The 20872-nt window shown below is 41.5% G+C and overlaps 2 protein-coding genes across 2 annotated transcripts; one reads left to right on the forward strand and one right to left on the reverse strand.

The window, feature by feature from the left end:
• Positions 1 to 209: 209 nt before the first annotated feature.
• LOC124039867 (male-specific lethal 1-like 1) lies at positions 210 to 7731 on the reverse strand. The gene is given in 10 exon segments (XM_046356360.1): positions 210 to 2669; positions 2671 to 2716; positions 4361 to 4433; positions 4609 to 4733; positions 4925 to 4992; positions 5138 to 5202; positions 5344 to 5672; positions 5760 to 5956; positions 6058 to 6836; positions 7576 to 7731. Coding segments are annotated over 9 exon segments (1602 nt in total). The 5' UTR covers positions 6718 to 6836; positions 7576 to 7731; the 3' UTR covers positions 210 to 2630.
• Positions 7732 to 13202: 5471 nt separating this feature from the next.
• LOC124039869 (gastric inhibitory polypeptide-like) lies at positions 13203 to 14525 on the forward strand. Its single transcript, XM_046356370.1, has 5 exons — positions 13203 to 13512; positions 13769 to 13864; positions 13975 to 14112; positions 14241 to 14339; positions 14452 to 14525. The coding sequence occupies exons 2-5, from the start codon at positions 13779 to 13781 to the stop codon at positions 14459 to 14461; spliced, it is 333 nt and encodes a 110-aa protein (XP_046212326.1). The 5' UTR covers positions 13203 to 13512; positions 13769 to 13778; the 3' UTR covers positions 14462 to 14525.
• Positions 14526 to 20872: the final 6347 nt, after the last annotated feature.

A 20872-nucleotide genomic window follows, 5' to 3' on the forward strand; every position in this document is an offset into this window, starting at 1 on the left:
TTCCCATGGTAAGCTCTACATTCTCATTGCTTATATGCCAATGTTGTTCAAACTCTGGTATCCCAATAGTATAATTCAAGAGTTTTTCTAAAAAAAATTGTGTTTGCACTCCATTTCACTGACGGATATGGCTCCATTATTAATTTCCATTATCAATCAATTTCAGAGCTTGTTAATCTACAAATCAATAACTGAAGACTAGGCTTAACTGTTAGATGTTTTTTGTTTTATTCCAAAACAAACTTGTCAATTATTGTCAACATACAATCATTATCATAGAACAATAATATTGAATGTACTCAACACGTTTAAATAAAAAAAAATAAAACAGCCATGTTTTTCATATTTACAACATTTGTTTCTGAAGACTAATTTCACATAATTTGAAAACCACTCTGTATTTTGTGGTCTGTAACGTTGGAGGCCATTATGCCAAAAGTAAAATGTTTAAGCGATAACGCATCACCAGGAGCTACAGGTAACTACCAAAATAATGGAAACACGAGTAAATGAGGGATACAAAGTACTGTATATTGAAAGCAGGTGCTCCCACCCACACAGGTGTAGTTCCTGAGTTAATCAAGCAATTAACATCCCATCATGCTTAGGGTCATGTATACATATTCTGGGCAGGCCATTATTTTAGCTACCCTGGCTAAATCCCCATAGAATGACAATGCCCCATCCACAGGGCACAAGTGGTCACTGAATGCTTTGATGAGCATGAAAATGATGTAAACCATATGCTATGGCCGTTGAAGTCCTCAGATGTAAACCCAATTGAACACTTATGGGATATTCTGTTGCGGCGCCTGAGACCGCGTTTCCCACCACCATCAACAAAACACCAAATGAGGGAATTTATCGTGGAAGAATGCCATCTCATTCCTCCAATAGAGCTCCTGACAGTTGGGCTGCATTTGCACATGCAGTCCAATTGTAATATTTTTTTCACTAGCTGGTCTTTTGACCAATCAGATCAGCCCTGAAAAATAGCTGATGTGAAAATACTTATGTGATTGGTCAAAAGACCAACTAGAATAAAAAGATCACAATTAAGCTGCCTGTGTAAACGCAGCCATATAGAATCTATGCCACGGTGCAATGAAGCTGTTCTGGCTTGTGGTGGCAAAAGGCCCTATTAAGACACTATATGTTGGTGTTTCCTTTATTTTGGAAGTTACCAAGATGTGTAAATATAGCTTGAATTTAAGAAGGAAAATACCTAGCATTAAGTTTGAGTGCTCTAGCTGATTAGGCTAAACTCTAATGCCAACAAAACCCATGTTTTCTAAACTTCACCATAGGACTGATGTCTATATCTCAGTTATCTACTGCAATTAAGCGTATTCTGATGTACTGGAAAAATACATAAAAATGTAGAACTCAAGCAAATGTATCACATGTTAGAGATTGGGCTGGAGACAAGGCAGTTGTCTGTACAAAGCAGTGCTTTTTGAATAAAGCAGCCAAATTGTCATGCTTTTGAAATTCAAACAGATGTTATTTCTCTTCTCTGAATTGCACTAAGTGGAAAGGATGTCGTTTCATTTACAGCTCTACCGTGTTAACAGTTGATATCGTTTGGACCAAATTTGTCATGCAGACTCGCATAATAAAATTATGAAAACAAAACAAAGAAGCATACTGTAGAAGATCAAAGGTTCTCAAATTAATTTAAAAGCCAATGTTGTCTACCAAGAAGCAGTCAAACAAACTTGCTTTCATGAAGCAAAGTATGGACAATGCAGAATATCAATAATTTTAGCATCAAAGGAGGACTTTTTAAAATCTAATATTTACTGCATTTGTAATTTAAAAAAACATACATGCCGAGAAAGGATCAAACACCTTATATCCACACTTTAGTGCACAATGATAAAACCTTTCCCTTGAAGCGGTGTCCACATAAGGAAATATTATCACAGTAAATACACAAACAGGAAAAATTGTTTACAGTTTCAATCAAAGCAAAACCCAGAGCATGTAAACGCCAATGGTGCTTCCAGCGCACAGGGTTAGTTGTATATTGTACAATTCAAGCACTGCCATTCAGTCAAATCATAAAACGCCACTTCTCTTCTTACCCTTTAGATCACAGTCCCCAAGTTACTAAGTCAGGTGACAACTATGTAATAATGTAGTAATGATCAAAAGCTACACATTTTAGTGATGATGCAGTAATTAAGGATGACTAGGTACATTACACCAAATTCCAAAACATTAGAACATGTGCTCCCCAATTAAGCTTCACAGAACGTGCTTATTACTAAATTGCTACAGTAGAGACATATTAAGTAACTATTGTGGTTTACCTTATAATCACTTAGCTGTTAGTAGGGGGACTTATCTGAGGGGGGGGGGGGTACAGTTTTTCTTTAATTTTGAGTAGCATGGGCAACAAATGTACCATAGCTAACAAATTTGGTAGCCATTTTCCCAATGTACAACAGCTCCTTCTCTAAGACAGCTGGCAAGTGACAACACGGAGGACAATGGTTTACTTTTCCACAGACTATTGAGAGTAGTGCATGCTACGCCAGTGACAGCCTAATACCACAAAAGAAAAGAGAACCTTTCTGGGGAGAGAAGAGGGCTCTCTCTTTTGCTTAACACACGCAGATACCACCTCACTTCCGACAGGTACGATGTGGCGTGTGTTTTTTTGGGCACCTCGATGCGGCAGCGGCTTCGCTGCCAAGGCAGGTCAAAGTTCCTACAGAGGAAGACAATTCAGAAATACAAATGTTGACTGGAGGAAGCAGGGAAAGGTTACTGGGAAAATCCGACCCCCATAACCTAAAAAGCATTTCACATTTGGTTATCATTCAATTGGCACAGCACGTGTTAAATAAAGAGAGTCTCAATTGTTTTCAGACTCATTGTATAGAACATTGTCTCAATATGCACACATGCAGACATGTTAATAATAATGACTGTTGGAATGGATAAATGTATAAAAAAAAGTGTTTAGGAAAATTGTATTGTATAGAGATGTTGTATTTTTTTTCTCCATTTTCTTTAAAGGACTTGCAAAACTCCCGGTATATAAATATCCTCTGGCAATAGCAGTGGTATTAAGTAAAAATTCTTTAAAAGTACTACTTAAGTCGTTTTTTGGGGGGGGTATCTGTACATTACTTTACTATTTATGTTTAACTTCACTACATTCCTAAATAAAAGTATGTACCTTTTTCTCCATACATTTTCCCTGACACCCAAAAGTACTCATTACATTTTGAATTCTTAGCAGGACAATAAAATGGTCTAATTCACACACTTATCAAAAGAAAATCCCTGGTCATCCCTACAGCTTATCTGGTGGACTCACTAAACACATGCTTCATTTGCAATTGATGTCTGAGTGTTGGAGTGTGCCCCTGGCTGTATGTAAACAAAACAAAATTAAAAACAAGAAAATTATGCCATCTGGTTTGCTTAATATAAGGAGTTTGAAATCATTTATACTTTTACTTTTGATACTTAAGTATATTTAAAAGCAAATAATTGTAGACTTTTACTCAAGTAGTATTTTACTTGGTAACATTAACTTTTACTTGGGTGATTTTCTGTTAAGGTCTCTTTACTTTTACTCAAGTATGACAATTGGGTACTTTTTTCAACACTGGTCAATAGGTAACTTACTTGAATTACAATGTCTTCAAAATAGCATTAACGTTTTTTGAAATGACACCAGTTTGCATTCCTATTGCCCTCTTTTGTAAATCATTAGGCCTATGCCCCCTTCTTTGAGAACAGAGGAAGGAATAGGCATCAAAATGCTTGCCTATGAGTGCTTGGGGTGTAAAATATTCACAGTTTGCTTAAAACTTTAAAGACATACTTGGGGGAAGAATAAATACTTGCATTTTGATGAAAGGTCTTTCTGTGAAACTCGCCCTGCCCCGCCACCTGCACCATGGTACCATCTTGAAAAATAAATTACGCATAGTACTGGATGAACTCAAGCTAGTGGACATAAGGGATAAGTTAGGTATGTAAATCACTAACTCAACTATACAAAGAAATGTCCAGTGACAAGCCTAACAAAAAAGCCTGCTTATATAGTCCAACAAGTGAACCTAAAGGAAAATGTCAAAACCTGAATAAAATATCAAATAGACAAACAAATAACATCTCTGCATACGAATGGTATATCACACAAACTATCTCCTTTGAATGAAAGATACACAAAAAATGCATAGATGTGTTTGTTTGGACCAAGTGCTTGAAAAGGGGTGCCATGATGTGTGATAGGGTTGTTCCCTGCATGTTGAACTGAACCTACAATGAGCGTTGTAGTTGAAAAAGACTGACAGGACTACTGGTGGATGAAATCAAAAATACAAAAAAAACTTACTGTTGAGTAAGCTTCGGCAATGGCCGGCCAAAGGCCACCACAGGTAGGAAAGGGGTGATGATTATGGACTCGACTGGAGAAAAGAAAGAAAAGGGAGTCTAAAAATCAAGACTGTGTCTGCATGCAATGAAAACATTGCTCGTAAAACTTCAGTAAGTAAATGACAGTATTAAAGGCGTAGCAACTTTATGTTTCTGTAAAAAACAACGGTTCCATGTTTAGAAAGCAGATGAAGTGACCAGTCATACCATCCTCAGTGTCCGGGTAAAATGAGGAGACCTCTGGCTCACTCTCCTGGATCCCCTTCTTCTTGTTCATGCGCTGCTGGAGGCGCTGAAACATGCGCTGCTCACGGATACGCTGAATGTCCCATCTACAAAAAACAGGATTCAGTGATAAAGAGAGATAATGAGAGAGCAAGGAATGGATGAAAACGTTAGTGGTTCAATATAGTAAATTGAGATTGCATTACACACACAAAAAAGGAGCCGTAGTGAGTGAGGTTAGAGACTGACCATGATGAGGCATTGAGAGTAACTTGGAAGTCAGAAAACCCATTTGTACCTTTTTCTTCTCTTCTCATCCAACTCCAGCTTTGCATGGCGCTTCAAAAAGACACTGTCGTCCAACATCTTGGTAAAACAACACAAACACATGGTTGATGTGGTTAAGGACCATTTGCAGGGTTAAATGCTGAGTTGAATATTGTGTGGTATTACAGGCTTGATTTCTGACTCTCAGTTTAAATTGTAAAGCCTGTGTGCTCTCCTCTCTCACCTCTGGGATGTCACTGGCAGCCTCCTCATCCAAGGGCTCCATACTGTTTTCCTTCCAGGATGGAACTGGAAAACAGAACCGTGTAAAAAAAGACAGGACTAATAGCAATACTATTTGGATTTCTACATTATTATTCATTGCGAGGCAATATTACACCACTTAACACTTGGACCGGAACAACTGGCATGTGTGGTGGGACTACTCACTGGCTACAACCTCCTCTTTCTTCGGGGATGGGGATGGCTCACGTTGGGGGGAGGGGGGCGGCTGATGCCAGCGACACAGGTACATCTCAGTAGTAGACATGAAAGGGAGCTCCTCCATCTGATCGGTGCGCTCCGGGTCCTCTTTGCTCGGGTACAGAGTATCCCTCTCCACCAGTGACCGACCAAACCCCATCTTCTCTGGGGTCTCTTTACTGCGCAGCTCCCTCTGATATGGTGAGCCAGCTCCACACTCTGACTTAGGGGAGGTGAACTTAGAGCCTTTCCCTCCTCGTGACTTCTGGATTTTTGAGTCCAGGAAGCAAAATTTCCTGCATGAGCAGAGCAGATGTATTAGTGAGTAGAAGATAGTTTGACTGAGGATAAGTGAATGCAGAGTAGTATTTGGGGTCTGTTACCTCTTGAGGCCTTTGCCGCCTCGACTGAAGGGGATTGTCCTGGGGGTGGGAGTCTGTGGGCTGTCACACACTTCTAGATCCCACAGGTCCTCTTTATCTGGGGTCCAGGGCTCTAGTGGCTGAAATAGGCGCTTATCACGTGGGTCCTTCCTCGTCAGCTGCAAGCGACGCTCCATGCGCTCAATACGCGCCAGCAACTATGTATGCAGACATGTTTCTTTAAATGATTTGGTTCTAAACAAATGACAGCGTTACTGTCATCTACAAACAATTAGACACTTTAATATACTGTGCATACCGTCTCCTTGTCTGCTTTCAGCTCATCTATCTCCTTGTCCTTGGACTGCAGCTGTTGTTGCTGTTGTTCAATCAAGTCCAGCTGAAGGAGGAGAATCTGCCGGAGGCAGGTGGCCTGTGTGTGGGGGTTAGCAGGGTTTTTTCTGATGTTCCTCCACTTGCCCTCTGTGCTGAACTCAATGGATGCAGTGTTGACAACTCCTCCAGGGGAGACCCCTCTGGTGCTATCATCAGTACCAGCATCCTTGGAGTTATTGTTTGAAACCAACTCTTTATTATCCATACCATCACTCAGAAAGTTTTTACCTTTCATTGGGATTCCCTCACCCCCCATTTGTCTGACAGAGGATGACGGCACCCCTGTGCTTTCCCAATTGTCACCTTGAACTAGTGCCCCTCCTGCTTTATTTTGTGCAGCCACCACTGGGGCCCGAATTATGTATTTCTGGTCTATGATCTTAGTTTTGCTGAGGTTCTCCCCTCCAGTGTTGTGGATGTCCCCGTGTACGTCATGGACATCTATGACAAAGTCACAGGTTTCTCTCTTGATTGTTATAGAGTTCACAACATTTGCATTTCCAACTTGTGATTTGTCAAAGTCAATTCTCTCAGTGTCCAGCTTAAATCCTGCATTAGCAAACAAAGTGGATCTCATAGTCATGGCGAATACAACTCAGTTGTTATTGAACTAGCATTACAGAATAACTGCTTATTCTGCAAAGCAGTCAAGTGTCATTGATGCCTATTTCCTGTTTCATTGAGCCTGGATCAGTCTTCCTCCTGTAATAGAAATAAGTTATAATCAGTATTGCAACCAACATTCATTGACTGCTATCGGGTCTAAATCAAATGTGCTGTCTAGCAAGCTAGCTAGGCACAATGTTGCTCAATGACTGGCAACCTCACTAGTTACAACTGACTGACACATTAAATACTGCACTGCGCCTGACTGCTGGTCACCCTTTCACCAGCTAACTATCTAAAACTATACAACATTTCAGCTAGCAAGCTAACTGTACAGGACAAACAAGTTAGCTAGCTAGTTAACGAACACTGAGTCTCCCAGCATCTAGTTAGCGTCTAACGTTTGTAGCTAACGTTAGGTAGCTAGCTAGCTAACTAGCTAGCTTGTTACGTAGGGTATATTATTTTAAAATTGGGTAACAAATATGGCTTGCACACCCTCATGGTCTTGCCGAAGGGTTTGGTAGCTAGCCATTTTTACTGAAAAATACAAGGGTGAACGTGGGTAGCAGTTGGCTATAGTGGTTCGTGCTTCTAGCAAGTGTTAGCTAGCACTTCGATACTTCCTCCATTTTAGTCCATCACGCATTGCCATTGATGAAAATCATAGCGAACAGTATTTCACTGCACTGCCACTGACTCGCTGCATGCGAAAGGGACTTGGAGGAAGTACGTAACAACCTACTGAAAATAAGTTATAATAAGTTAGCATATAGTTTCACCGAGCATGGTATTTTGTGTTATCCCTCATTTTCGTAATATTTCTCAAACTCACCTAGTATGTTCATGTTCCACTCTTGCATACTTGTTTAAAGCGCCCAAGATGGCGCATGCGTAGTTACGGTTAATGGTCATGTTTTCGTGTTTTGGGAAGAATAAAGTTGAAGAAAAGCATCAGTAGATGACATCGATGAGCTGGAAATAGGTTTGGCCCACAGCGTTTTTACTTCCCACTGTAAACATATTATAGTTTATTGACCTTTGTCAAATAGGGTCCATATCACAGGAGGCTGCTGAGGGGAGGACGGCTCATAGTAATGGCTGGAACAGAGCAAATGGAATTGAATCAAACACATGGAAACCATGTATGTGTTTGAGGTATTTGATATAATTCCACTGAGCCCGTCCTCCCCAATATACTGAACAAAATAGTATAACAGCAACATGCAACAATTTCCAAGAGTTTGAGGAGTTACAGTTCATATAAGGAAACCAGTCAATTGAAATGATTAATTAGGCCCTAATCTATGGATTTCACATGACTGGGCAGGGGCCCAGCCATGATGGGCCTGGGAGGGCATAGACCCAGCCAATCAGAATGAGTTTTACCCACAAAAATGGTTTATTACAGATATAAATTCTCCTCAGCACCCTCTCAGACAATCCCGCAGGTGAATAAACCATAAGCTGGATGTGGAGGTCCTGGGTTGGCGTGGTTACACATGGTTTGCAGTTGTGAGGCCAGTTGGATGTACAGCCAAATTCTCTAAAACTACGTTGGAGGTGGCTTATCGGGTCTAAATCTAAATTATCATTAAATTCTTGGTAACAGCTCTGGTGGACATTCCTGCAGTCAGCATGCCAATTGCTTGCTCCCTCAAAACTTGACACATGTGTGGCATTGTGTTGTGTGACAAAACTGCATATTTTAGAGTGGCCTTTTATAGTCCCCAGTACACGCATATGTGTAATGATTAGGCCACACCAGTCAGGTAGATGGATTATTTTGGCAAATGATAAATTCCCACGTAAACAAATTTGTGCACAAAATTTGAGAGAAATACCTTTTTTGTGCATATTGAACATTTCTGGGATCTTTCATTACAGCTCATAAAATATGGGACCAACACTTTACATTTACATTTACATTTAAGTCATATAGCAGACACTCTTATCCAGAGCGACTTACAAATTGGTGCATTCACCTTATGACATCCAGTGGGACAGTCACTTTACAATAGTGCATCTAAATCTTAAAGGGGGGGGGGGTGAGAAGGATTACTTAACCTATCCTAGGTATTCCTTAAAGAGGTGGGGTTTCAGGTGTCTCCGGAAGGTGGTGATTGACTCCGCTGTCCTGGCGTCGTGAGGGAGTTTGTTCCACCATTTGGGGGCCAGAGCAGCGAACAGTTTTGACTGGGCTGAGCGGGAACTGTACTTCCTCAGTGGTAGGGAGGCGAGCAGGCCAGAGGTGGATGAACGCAGTGCCCTTGTTTGGGTGTAGGGCCTGATCAGAGCCTACATGTTGCATTTATGTTTTTGTTCAGTATATATAGATAGACCTATGTTTTGAAACTTATTTGCCTCTGTAACTGTAGCAAACATGTTCTTACATGTCAGGTGGGTCAGGTGATTCTCTTCAATTACCAATTTCTCACACATGTGCTTCTTAATCTTGTACTCGTAAATATTTCCATGTTTTTTAAAAACTTTTAATAGTGGAGAAGATGAAGGCTCAGTTGACATTTGGCCTGCAAAAAGCAGTTTGTGTTCCGTCTGATGCAATTGTATACATGTACGTTTATGCTTCACAATGAAACCTATTTAAAATTATATTCAGAGGGCAAGGTAGAGATGAATGGGGAATGTTTTGTATTTTTTGCGTTCTCTGTGAGGTGGGCTTAACCTTGTCACACCTTTAGCAACAATATTAGACTTAACAATAAGCATCCAGCGATCATACACTGTTTACCAGGGGGCAGGGCTACCGAGGTAAAGGCTCATCTGAAGAGGGTGCTGGCTAAGGCTAAAACTGGCGAGCATAGAGAGTATAGGGATATTGTTATCCACGTTGGCACCAACGATGTTAGGATGAAACAACCAGAGGTCACCAAGCGCAACATAGCTTCCAGTGTGTAAATTAGCTAGAAAGATGTGTCGGCATTGAGTAATTGTCTCTGGCCCCCTCCCAGTTAGGGGGAGTGATGAGCTCTACCGCAAAGTCTCACAACTCAATCGCTGGTTGAAAACTGTTTTCTGCCCTACCCAAAAGATATAATTTGTAGATAATTGGCCCTCTTTCGGGGACTCACTCACAAACAGGACCAAGCCTGGCCTGCTGAGGAGTGACAGACACCATCCTAGCTGGAGGGGCGCTCTCATCTTATCTATCAACATAGACAGGGCTCTAAATCCTCTAGCTCCACAATGAGATAGGGTGCAGGCCAGGCAGCAGGCTGTTTGCCAGCCTGCCAGCTTAGTGGAGTCTGCCACTAGCACAGTCAGTGTAGTTAGCTCAGCTTTCCCCATTGAGATCGTGACTGTGCCTTGATCTAGGTTTGGAAAAACAAAATATGGCGGTGTTCGCCTTGACAATCTCATTGGAATAAAGACCTCATCCACTCCTGTCATTATTGAAAGAGATTCTGATATCTCACATTTCAAAATAGGGCTACTTAATGTTAGATCCCTCACTTCCAAGGCAGTCATAGTCAATGAACTAATCACTGATCATAATCTTGATGTGATTGGCCTGACTGAAACAACCCTGATAAATGTACTGTGTTAAATGAGGCCTCTCTTCCTGGTTACACTGGTGACCATATCCCCTGCGCATCCTGCAAAGGTGGAGGTGTTGCTAACAATTCCGACGGCAAATCTAAATTTACTAAAAAATAAATGACTGCGTTTAGTCATGAAATCTATGCAGCCTACTCAATCACGATTTATAGCTACTGTTTTACAGGCCTCCTGGGCCACATATAGCATTCCTCACTGAGTTCCCTGAATTCCTATCGGACCTTGTGTCATGGCAGATAATATTCACATGGGAAAGTCCACAGACCCACACCAAAAGGCTTTCGGAGCCATCATCGACTAAGTGGGCTCTGTCCAACATGTCTCCAGACCTGCTCATTGTCACAGTCATACCCTGGATCAAGCCTTGTCCCCTGGAAAAAATATTGTGGATTTAAAAAAATATATATTATAATCCTGGACTATCAGACCACTATTTTATTACATTTGCAATCGCAACAAATAATCTGCTCAGACCCCAACCAAGGATCATCAAAAGCTGTGCTATTAATTATTGGACAACAAAATGATTCCTAGATGCCCTTCCAAACTCCCTCCACCTACCCAAAGACGTCAGAGTACAAAAAAATTGGTTAACCACCTAATTTAGGATCTACATTTAACCTAGAGTAATACCCTAGATGCAGTCGCACCCCTAAAAAGGAAAAATATTTGTCACAAGAAATTAGCTCCATGGTATACACAAAATACCCGAGCCCTGATGCAAGCTTCCAGAAAATTGGAATGTAAATGGCGCTCCAACAAATTGTAAGTCTTCTGACTAGCTTGGAAAGACAGTACTGTGCAATATCGAAGAGCCCTCACTGCTGCTCGATCATCCATTTTTCCAACCTCATTGAGGAGAATAAGAAAAATCCTAAATGTATCTTTGATACTGACGCAAAGCTAACTAAAAAGCAGCATTCCCCCATAGAGGATGGCTTTCATTTCAGCAGTGACAAAAAGATCCAAAGCTCAGTTGTCCTGAGTCTGCACAGGATTGCCAGGACCTAGGATCAATGGAGCCACTCAAGTTTTTTTTTATCCTGGTCATGGCCTCTAATCCTTCAAACTGCATACTGGACCCTATCCTAACTAAACTACTGAAAGAGCTACTTCCTGTCCTTGCCCCTGCAATGTTGAACATAATAAATCGCTCCCTATCCTCCGAATATGTACCAAACTCACTAAAAGTGGCAGTAATAAAGCCTCTTGAAAAAGCTAATTATCGACCTATATCGAATCTCCCATTCCTCTCCAAAATGTTTGAAAAGCTGTTGCGCAGCAACTCACTGCCTTTCCGAAGACAAAGAATGTATACGAAGCGCTTCAGTCTGGTTTTTAGACCCCATCATAGCACTGAGACTGCACTTGTGAAAGTGGTAAATTACCTTTTAATGGCGTCAGACCAAGGCTCTGCATCTGTCCTCATGCTCCTACACCTTAGTGCTGCTTTTGACACCATCGATCACCACATTCTTTTGGAGAGATTGGAAACACAATTAATCTTGATGGTTGTACAGTCGTCTCAAATAAAACTGTGAAGGACCTCAGCGTTACTCTGGACCCTGATCTCTCTTTTGACAAACATATCAATAATATTTCAAAGACAGCTTTTTTCCATCTTCGTAACATCGAAAAAATCAGAAACGTTTTGTCAAAAAATAATGCAGAAAAACTAATCCATGCTTTTGTCACTTCTAGATTAGACTACTGCAGTGCTCCACTCTCCGGATACCCAGATAAAGCACTAAATGAAATTCAGTTAGAGCTAAATACGGCTGCTAGAATCTTGACTAGAACACCAAAATTTGATCATATTAGTGCTAGACTCTCTACACTGGCTTCCTGTTAAGGCTAATGCTAATTTCAAGGTTTTACTGCTGACCTACAAAGCATTACATGGGCTTGCTCCTACCTATCTCTCCGATTTGGTTATGCTGTACATACCTACACGTACGCTATGGTCACAAGACGCAGGCCTCCTTATTGTCCCTAAAATGTCTAAGCAAACAGCTGGAGGCAGGGCTTTCTCCTATAGAACTTACTGCCTATCCACGTGAGAGACGCAGACTCAGTCTCGGTCATTAAGTCTTTACTGAAGACTCATCTCTTCTATTACGGGGGCTGAGTCACTAGCTTACTGGTGATCTTCCATGCCTTGAGTGGGTTGAATCACTGACGTGATCTTCCTGTAAGGTTTTGCGCCCCCTCGGGCTCATGCTGTGGAGGAGATCTTCCTGGGATATACTCAGCCTTGTCTCAGGGTAGTAAGTTGATATCCTGTGTGGGGCTGTGCTTTGGCAAAGTGGGTGGGGTTATATCCTGCCTGGTTGGCCCTGTGCGGGAGTATCGTTGGATGGGGCCAGAATGTCCACAGACACTCCACCTGTCTCAGCCTCCAGTATCTATGCTGCAAGTCTATGTGCTGGGGGGCTAGGGTCAGTCTGTTTTATCTGGTGTAATTTTCCTGTCTTATTTCGTGTCCTGTGGGAATTTAAGTATGCTCCCTCTTATTCTCTCTTTCTCCCTCGTTTCCTCCCTTGCCTTAGGACCTGAGCCCTAGGACCATGCCTCAGGACTATATGGCCTGGCTGTCCCCAGTCCACCTGGTTGTGCTGCTGCTCCAGTTTCAACTGTTCTACCTGCGGCTATGGAATCCTGACCTGTTCACCGGGCGTGCTACGTTGTCCCGTGCCTGCTGTTTTTGACTCTCTCTCTCGCTCGCTCTGCCACACCTCCTGTCTCGACCTTTGAATGCTTGGCTGTGAAAAGCCAACTGACATTTACTCCTGAGGTACTAACCTGTTGCACCCTCTACAACCATTGTGATTATTATTTGACCCTGCTGGTCATCTATGAACTTTCAAACATATTGAAGAACAATCTGGCCTTAATAACAATGTACTCTTATAATCTCCACCCGGCACAGCCAGGAGTGGACTGGCCACCCCTCAGAGCCTGGTTCCTCTCTAGTTTTCATCCTAGGTTCCTGCCTTTCTAGGAAGTTTTTCCGAGCCACCATACTTCTACATGTTTGGTGGTTTTAGGCTGGGTTTCTGTATAGCACTTTGTGACCCAGGTGTTATTCTGGTCACGACACAAATCACCTCTGAGAAACTGTATAAAAGGACAAATGTCTTGTAGCAACTCACAAAAAGCTTGCATTTCTCAGTGAAGAATCTCCATTCTCAAGGTAAGATATTTTCCAAAATATACCCTCCTGTTCAAACGATCAATTTCTACTTTATACCTAAATGCTGGTGTCTAGCTTACTGTATGTGTAATACATGTTTACTTTAATAAATAGCAGTTATTTAGAAGTTAATCAACAACAAAAAAAGGTATATTCTGCATTGTAAGTGTAATACATTTTCCTCAATTCCAGATGTGTTTTTTTCTCTTCCTGACTTTCTATGCCCCTCTTCTATTCTTTCCTCTACCTTGTTTAGTTTTGTCACCATGGCGGTAGCATTGTTCGTATTGGTGCTCCTCTGCATAGCTGGAATGCTGCATGCTCAGGCCTCGGACCAGTCTGGAGAGAACAGGTAAGATCCTACATTTGAGATGTCTGCACATTTGATGTTGATGTGGTGTCCCCTGCATTATCTAATATCTCCATTCCTCTCTCATGTTTGTGTTTATGTCTGGTTGTCAGTCTCACAGAAAATGGACAGGGTTTGGGGAGAAGATATGCTGAGTCAACCATTGCCAGTGACATGAGCAAAATCATGGACTCAATGGTTCAGAAGAATTTTGTCAACTTCCTGCTCAACCAGAAGGAGAAAAAGAGCATGTAAGTCAAATTGACCATAGAGTTTGAAATGACTATAATTGCTACAGTTCAGAACTTGATAAATTGAAGAAACTGAGAGCAAATTCAGTCACTAACAACAACTATAATAGAATCAAAAACTGTCACAGGTCTAATGTCACTCCGGAGGAAGATCCAGGTGCTTGCTTGTACAACAATCTCCTGAAAAAGCTTGCACTGAGCATCCGCAGCAAGGGACACAGATCCATGTGAGTTCATTCTGTGAAGATATTAACTTCAATATGAACTTCAATAATTGTTGCCAAATTATTTATTGTGTCATCTTATTATATGATTTTCCAATGTGTTTCCTTACTACAGGAGCCAGTGATGTTTTAAAGAATATCAGCAAATTACCAACATAGGCGAGAGAATGATGCAAAGAGAAACCTGGCCTGTAATTGTCATCATAGGTACACTTCAACTATGCCAGACGAAATGAGAAAAGGAAATCCAGAAAATCCCATAGTAGGATTTTTTATGAATTTATTTGCAAATTATGGTGTCAGTGTTAGAGTAGTACAGAACGTGTCATATGCCGAAGCAATGAAGTGAGTGGTAGAGGAAGATGGTTACAGGTTGAGGGATACTGAGAGGATTCCTGTGAGTAGGCAGAAACCAAGAGAGCGTGATGGGAAGAGTATGTGCTTCAGTAAGGTGGGCTTTTTAGCATTTATAGCCATGGTTGTGAGTTGTACTGCAGAAATTGATTGGATATCACAGAAAATAGAGGTTGTGGTGGCAGCGGCTGAGAAGTACTTGGGATTGGGAGGATTTACTGCAGAACAGTTGCAGTGGGTGTTGCGTGGTAGTGTTCTGTCCTCCCAGAGCCATTGGTCTGGAGTAGGATTGGATAGGGTTAAATAGTGGAATGGGGTGGTGTTTTTTTAATATATATATTTTTTATAAAGGTCTAACAGTAGGCAGGGACATTTTATTTTCCTTTTCCCCAATTTTGTATTACCTTATCAATAATTTTATGTAGGTAGGCCGTGAACGGCCTCACACACCAGTACAGTAGGTAGCGGTGTATCCACCTAAAAGTTGGATGTTATCCACCAACTAAATCCCGAAGAAGAAGAAGAAGAAGCCATGGATGCCCTGGTGACAGTTAGTACAGAGATAGCCAAGGCCCTGACAATAAAAGAGGAGTGTTGTGTATTTTGACATTGAGACAGCTTACGATACCATGTGGAGGGAAGGGTTGTTGATCAACGAGTGCATTGGGGGACGTCTGTATAACTGGATCATGGACTTGTTCGATAGAGTCATACAGGTGAGGGTGGGGTCAGAATTGTCTATGCTGTTTGAAGTGGACAGTGGTACTCCTCAGCGAAGTGTCGTTACTCCTGTGCTGTTGACCTTGATGATATATTACGTATTTAAGGAGGTGGGACCGGGAATGGATGTGGCATTGTATGCTGATGATGGGGCTGTATGGAAGAGAGGTGGGAATGTGAAATATGTGAGGAGGAAGATGCTAGATACTGTGGGAGTTGTGGACGATTGGTCTCTAACATGGGGGTTTAGGATGTGTGTGGCCAAGTCCTACATTATGCTGTTTTCTAGGAGGAAGGTTAAATATGTTAGGCTGCAAATGTAGGGTCATGATATACAGTGGGGCAAAAAAGTATTTAGTCAGCCACCAATTGTGCAAGTTCTCCCACTTAAAAAGATGAGAGAGTAATTTTCATCATAGGTACACTTCAACTATGACAGACAAAATTAGAAAAAAAAATCCCGAAAATCACATTGTAGGATTTTTAATTTATTTATTTGCAAATTATGGTGGAAAATAAGTATTTGGTCAATAACAAAAGTTTATCTCAATACTTTGTTATATACCCTTTGTTGGCAATGACAGAGGTCAAACGTTTTCTGTAAGTCTTCACAAGGTTTTCACACACTGTTGTTGGTATTTTGGCCCATTCCTCCATGCAGATCTCCTCTAGATCAGTGATGTTTTGGGGCTGTTGCTGGGCAACACGGACTTTCAACTCCCTGCAAAGATTTTCTATGGGGTTGAGATCTGGAGACTGGCTAGGCCACTCCAGGACCTTGAAATGCTTCTTACGAAGCCACTCCTTCATAGCCCGGGCGGTGTGTTTGGGATCATTGTCATGCTGAAAGACCCAGCCACGTTTCAACTTCAATGCCCATGCTGATGGAAGGAGGTTTTCACTCAAAATCTCACGATACATGGCCCCATTCATTCTTTCCTTTACATGGATCAGTCGTCCTGGTCCCTTTGCAGAAAAACAGCCCCAAAGCATGATGTTTCCACCCCCATGCTGTTATGCAGGTGAATGAGGACCCAAAAGCGACTTAGCGAAAACAGAGTCTTTATTCCAGTATATGGCAAAAGTAATAATCCTGGAAAACTCAAGAAGAAAACAAAACAGGAAAAAACTTAAATCCACTCGTAGTAACGAGGACAGACTGGAGACTCGACCATTGACTGCAGGTAGCTTCGGGAAGGCACCGACCGTAGCAGACTAAGACACCTGCTCACACGCAGCATCTGAAGGAGACAAGACACGACAGGGCGAGACAAGGACACAGCACAGCGAACATCATACAAGGATCCGACAAGGACAGAAGCGGAAAACAAGGGGAGAAATAGGGACTCTAATCAGAGGGCAAAATAGGGGACAGGTGTGAAAAGACTAAATGAGTGAGTTAGGAGAATGAGGAACAGCTGGGAGCAGGAACGGAACGATAGAGAGAAGAGAGAGAGGGAGGGGGAGAGAGAGGGATAGAAAAAGGGAACGAACCTAATAAGACCAGCAGGGGGAAACGAACAGAAGGGAAAGCACAAGGACAAGACAATATATGACAAAACATGACACATGCTTCACAGTAGGTATGGTGTTCTTTGGATGCAACTCAGCATTCTTTGTCCTCCAAACATGACAAGTTGAGTTTTTACCAAAAAGTTCTATTTTTGTTTCATCTGACCATATGACATTCTCCCAATCTTCTCCTGGATCATCCAAATGCTCTCTAGCAAACTTCAGACGGGCCTGGACATTTACTGGCTTAAGCAGGGGGACACGTCTGGCACTGCAGGATTTGAGTCCCTGGCGGCGTAGTGTGTTACTGATGGTAGGCTTTGTTACTTTGGCCCCAGCTCTCTGCAGGTCATTCACTAGGTCCCCCCGTGTGGTTCTGGGATTTTTGCTCACCGTTCTTGTGATCATTTTGACCCCACGGGGTGAGATCTTGCGTGGAGCCCCAGATCGAGGGAGATTATCAGTGGTCTTGTATGTCTTCCATTTCCTAATGATTACTCCCACAGTTGATTTCTTCAAACCAAGCTGCTTACCTATTGCAGATTCAGTCTTCCCAGCCTGGTGCAGGTCTACAATTTTGTTTCTGGTGTCGTTTGACAGCTCTTCGGTCTTGGCCATAGTGGAGTTTGAAGTGTGACTGTTTGAGGTTGTGGACAGGTGTCTTTTATACTGATAACAAGTTCAAACAGGTGCCATTAATACAGGTAACGAGTGGAGGACAGAGGAGCCTCTTAAAGAAGAAGTACAGGTCTGTGAGAGCCAGAAATCTTGCTTGTTTGTAGGTGTCCAAATACTTATTTTCCACCATAATTTGCAAATAAATTAATAAAAAATCCTACAATGTTATTTTCTGGATTTCTTCTTCTAATTTTGTCTGTCATAGTTGAAGTGTACCTATGATGAAAATTACAGGCCTCTCATCTTTTTAAGTGGAAGAACTTGCACAATTGGTGGCTGACTAAATACTTTTTTTGCCCCACTGTATGTATGACCACTGGAGTCTTTGCCACTCAAAATATTTTTTATAGAATGTTTAGATATTTATTTCATCACTCAAAATCTTGCCAAAGCATATTCTGTAGGAGGGGTTAATATGAATGTAACAATTATTTTGACATGATTTATATGAATCGGGTAATTAACATATAGACTTTGAAATTAACAAGGGAGATGTTAAAAGTAGGCTGTCTGGCATAAGCGTATAACCACACTTTACAATAACTCTGTTGTAGTGGTCTTAGGTAGTCTCCGTAAAGGCTGTTCCCTCCACCACGACACTGCTGCCGAGTTGAAGAGCTTGTGATCTCTATGCAGCACCATGCGCTTTCGGAAAAGCACACTTCAGCCTCAGAAGATGCGATTCTGCAGGCATGCAGTCATAGTCATTATACTCTAATGTAGACCTATTTGCCTACTAGCCAAATGAAGTGCAGAGCATGCATGATGCATACAACTTGTCATTTATTTGAATATTTGAATATTTAATTCATCCTCCATTCAGTTTGTTCCGTCAGTATGTCATCAATTCAGTCATTAGTCTGAGTTGCAATAGAAATTAAATCAAAGAGAATAGAACAGTCTTACCCATTTGTTTATTGAAATCAATGTGTATTCTACATTCTCCAAAGTTCTTTTAGCCTATTCCTTTAATAATTCAAGGTTTCATTTAGGCCTATTCAAAAAAAAATAGGCCTTCAACTTGTAGGCATTGCAATTCAGACTATAATTTTGGGTACTGGTATCTTGCGGACATATTTTGGAACTCCCATTTGTGTTTTATAACTAGATAAGGCTCACCCTAAACCAAATCAAATCAAATCAAATTTATTTATATAGCCCTTCGTACATCAGCTGATATCTCAAAGTGCTGTACAGAAACCCAGCTTAAAACCCCAAACAGCAAGCAATTCAGGTGTAGAAGCACGGTGGCTAGGAAAAACTCCCTAGAAAGGCCAAAACCTAGGAAGAAACCTAGAGAGGAACCAGGCTATGTGGGGTGGCCAGTCCTCTTCTGGCTGTGCTGGGTGGAGATTATAACAGAACATGGCCAAGATGTTAAAATGTTCATAAATGACCAGCATGGTCTAATAATAATAAGGCAGAACAGTTGAAAGTGGAGCAGCAGCACGGCCAGGTGGACTGGGGACAGCAAGGAGTCATCATGTCAGGTAGTCCTTGGGTATGGTCCTAGGGCTCATTTATTTAGAGACCCTAGCTCATAGGCCTCTAAATAAATGTTGAACAAAATAGTTGAAGAAGCATGTGCAGTGGCTGATATGGAAAACAGATTTGGCAATAAGAATAGGCTATAGACAGTCTTGACCATTTGGGACCTCTTGTCTATTTCGCTCATATAAGAATATTTTGAAGATAAATCATCTGATATTGACATCATTTGAGTAAATTTTAGGTGTACCTGTGGATGTATTTCAAGGCCTACCTTCAAACTCAGTGTCTCTTTGCTTTTGACATCATGGGAAAATCAAAAGAAATCAGCCAAGACCTCAGAAAAAAATGTGTAGATCTCCACAAGTCTGGTTCATCCTTGGGAGCAATTTTTAAACACCTGAAGGTACCATGTTCATCTGTACAAACAATAGTGTGCAAGTATAAACACCATGGGACCACGCAGCTGTCATACCTCTCAGGAAGGAGACGCGTTCTGTCTCCTAGAGATGAACGTACTTTAGTGCGAGAAGTGCAAATCAGTCCCGGAACAACAGCAAAGGACATTGTGAAGATATAGATATCCTATATCGAGTCCCATATCGACATAACCTGAAAGGCCGCTCAGCAAGGAAGAAGCCACTGCTCCAAAACCGCCATAAAAAAGCTAGACTACGGTTTGCAACTGCACATGCGGACAAAGATCGTACTTTTTGGAGAAATGTCCTCTGGTCTGATGAAACAAAAATAGAACTGTTTGGCCATAATGACCATCGTTATGTTTGGAGGTAATAGGGGGGGCTTGCAAGCCGAAGAACACCATCCCAACCGTGAAGCACGGGGGTGGCAGCATCATGTTGTGGGGGTGCTTTGCTGCAGGAGGGACTGGTGCACATCACAAAACAGATGGCATCATGAGGAAGATAAATTATTTGGAAATATTGAAGCAACATCTTAAGACATCAGTCAGGAAGTTAAAGCTTGGTCGCAAATGTGTCTTCCAAATGGACAATGACCCCAAGCATACTTCCAAAGTTGTGGCAAAATGGCACAAAACCCTGACTTCAAGCCTATATACAATTTGTGGACAGAACTGAAAATGCGTGTGCGAGTAAGGAGGCCTACAAACCTGACTCAGTTACACCAGCTCTGTCAGGAGGAATGGGCCAAAATTAACCCAATTTATTGTGGGAAGCTTGTGGAAGGCTACCTGAAACATTTGACCCAAGTTAAACAATTCAAAGGCAATGCTACCAAATACTAATTGGGTGTATGTAAACTTCTGACCCACTGGGAATGTGATGAAAGAAATATAAGCTGAAATCATTCTCTCTACTATTATTCTGACATTTCACATTCTTAAAATAAAGTGGTGATCCTAACTGACCTAAGACATGGAATTTTTACTATAATTAAATGTCAGGAATTGAAAAACTGTGTTTAAATGTATTTGGCTAAGGTGTATGTAAACTTCCGACTTCAACTGTACCTCCCAGCATAACATCAATTTTTCTCCCCTTGATTTACTTTGGAGTCTGTGTTATTGGAGAATGACAACTATGGTACTAACACTCAGGACAGGTTATAGCCAAGCCTTAACCAACATTTTGTTTTGTCTCATTTATTGATATGGATATTGTCACGTTCTGACCATTGTTTGTGTGTGTTTTCCTTGTTTTAGTGTTGGTCAGGACGTGAGCTGGGTGGGCATTCTATGTTACATGTCTAGTTTGTCTAGTTCTATGTTTGGCCTGATATGGTTCTCAATCAGAGGCAGGTGTTTG

The sequence above is a fragment of the Oncorhynchus gorbuscha genome, linkage group LG07, assembly GCF_021184085.1.
Source record: "Oncorhynchus gorbuscha isolate QuinsamMale2020 ecotype Even-year linkage group LG07, OgorEven_v1.0, whole genome shotgun sequence".
Taxonomy (NCBI): domain Eukaryota; kingdom Metazoa; phylum Chordata; class Actinopteri; order Salmoniformes; family Salmonidae; genus Oncorhynchus; species Oncorhynchus gorbuscha.

Excerpts from the sequence above, each read along its gene's own strand:
- LOC124039869 (XM_046356370.1), top strand. The coding sequence starts at position 13,779 with ATGGCGGTAGCATTGTTCGTATTGGTGCTCCTCTGCATAGCTGGAATG. Across the intron at positions 13,865-13,974 it reads GACCAGTCTGGAGAGAACAG|TCTCACAGAAAATGGACAGG; the intron begins GTAAGATCCTAC and ends TCTGGTTGTCAG. Across the intron at positions 14,113-14,240 it reads CAGAAGGAGAAAAAGAGCAT|GTCTAATGTCACTCCGGAGG; the intron begins GTAAGTCAAATT and ends AAACTGTCACAG.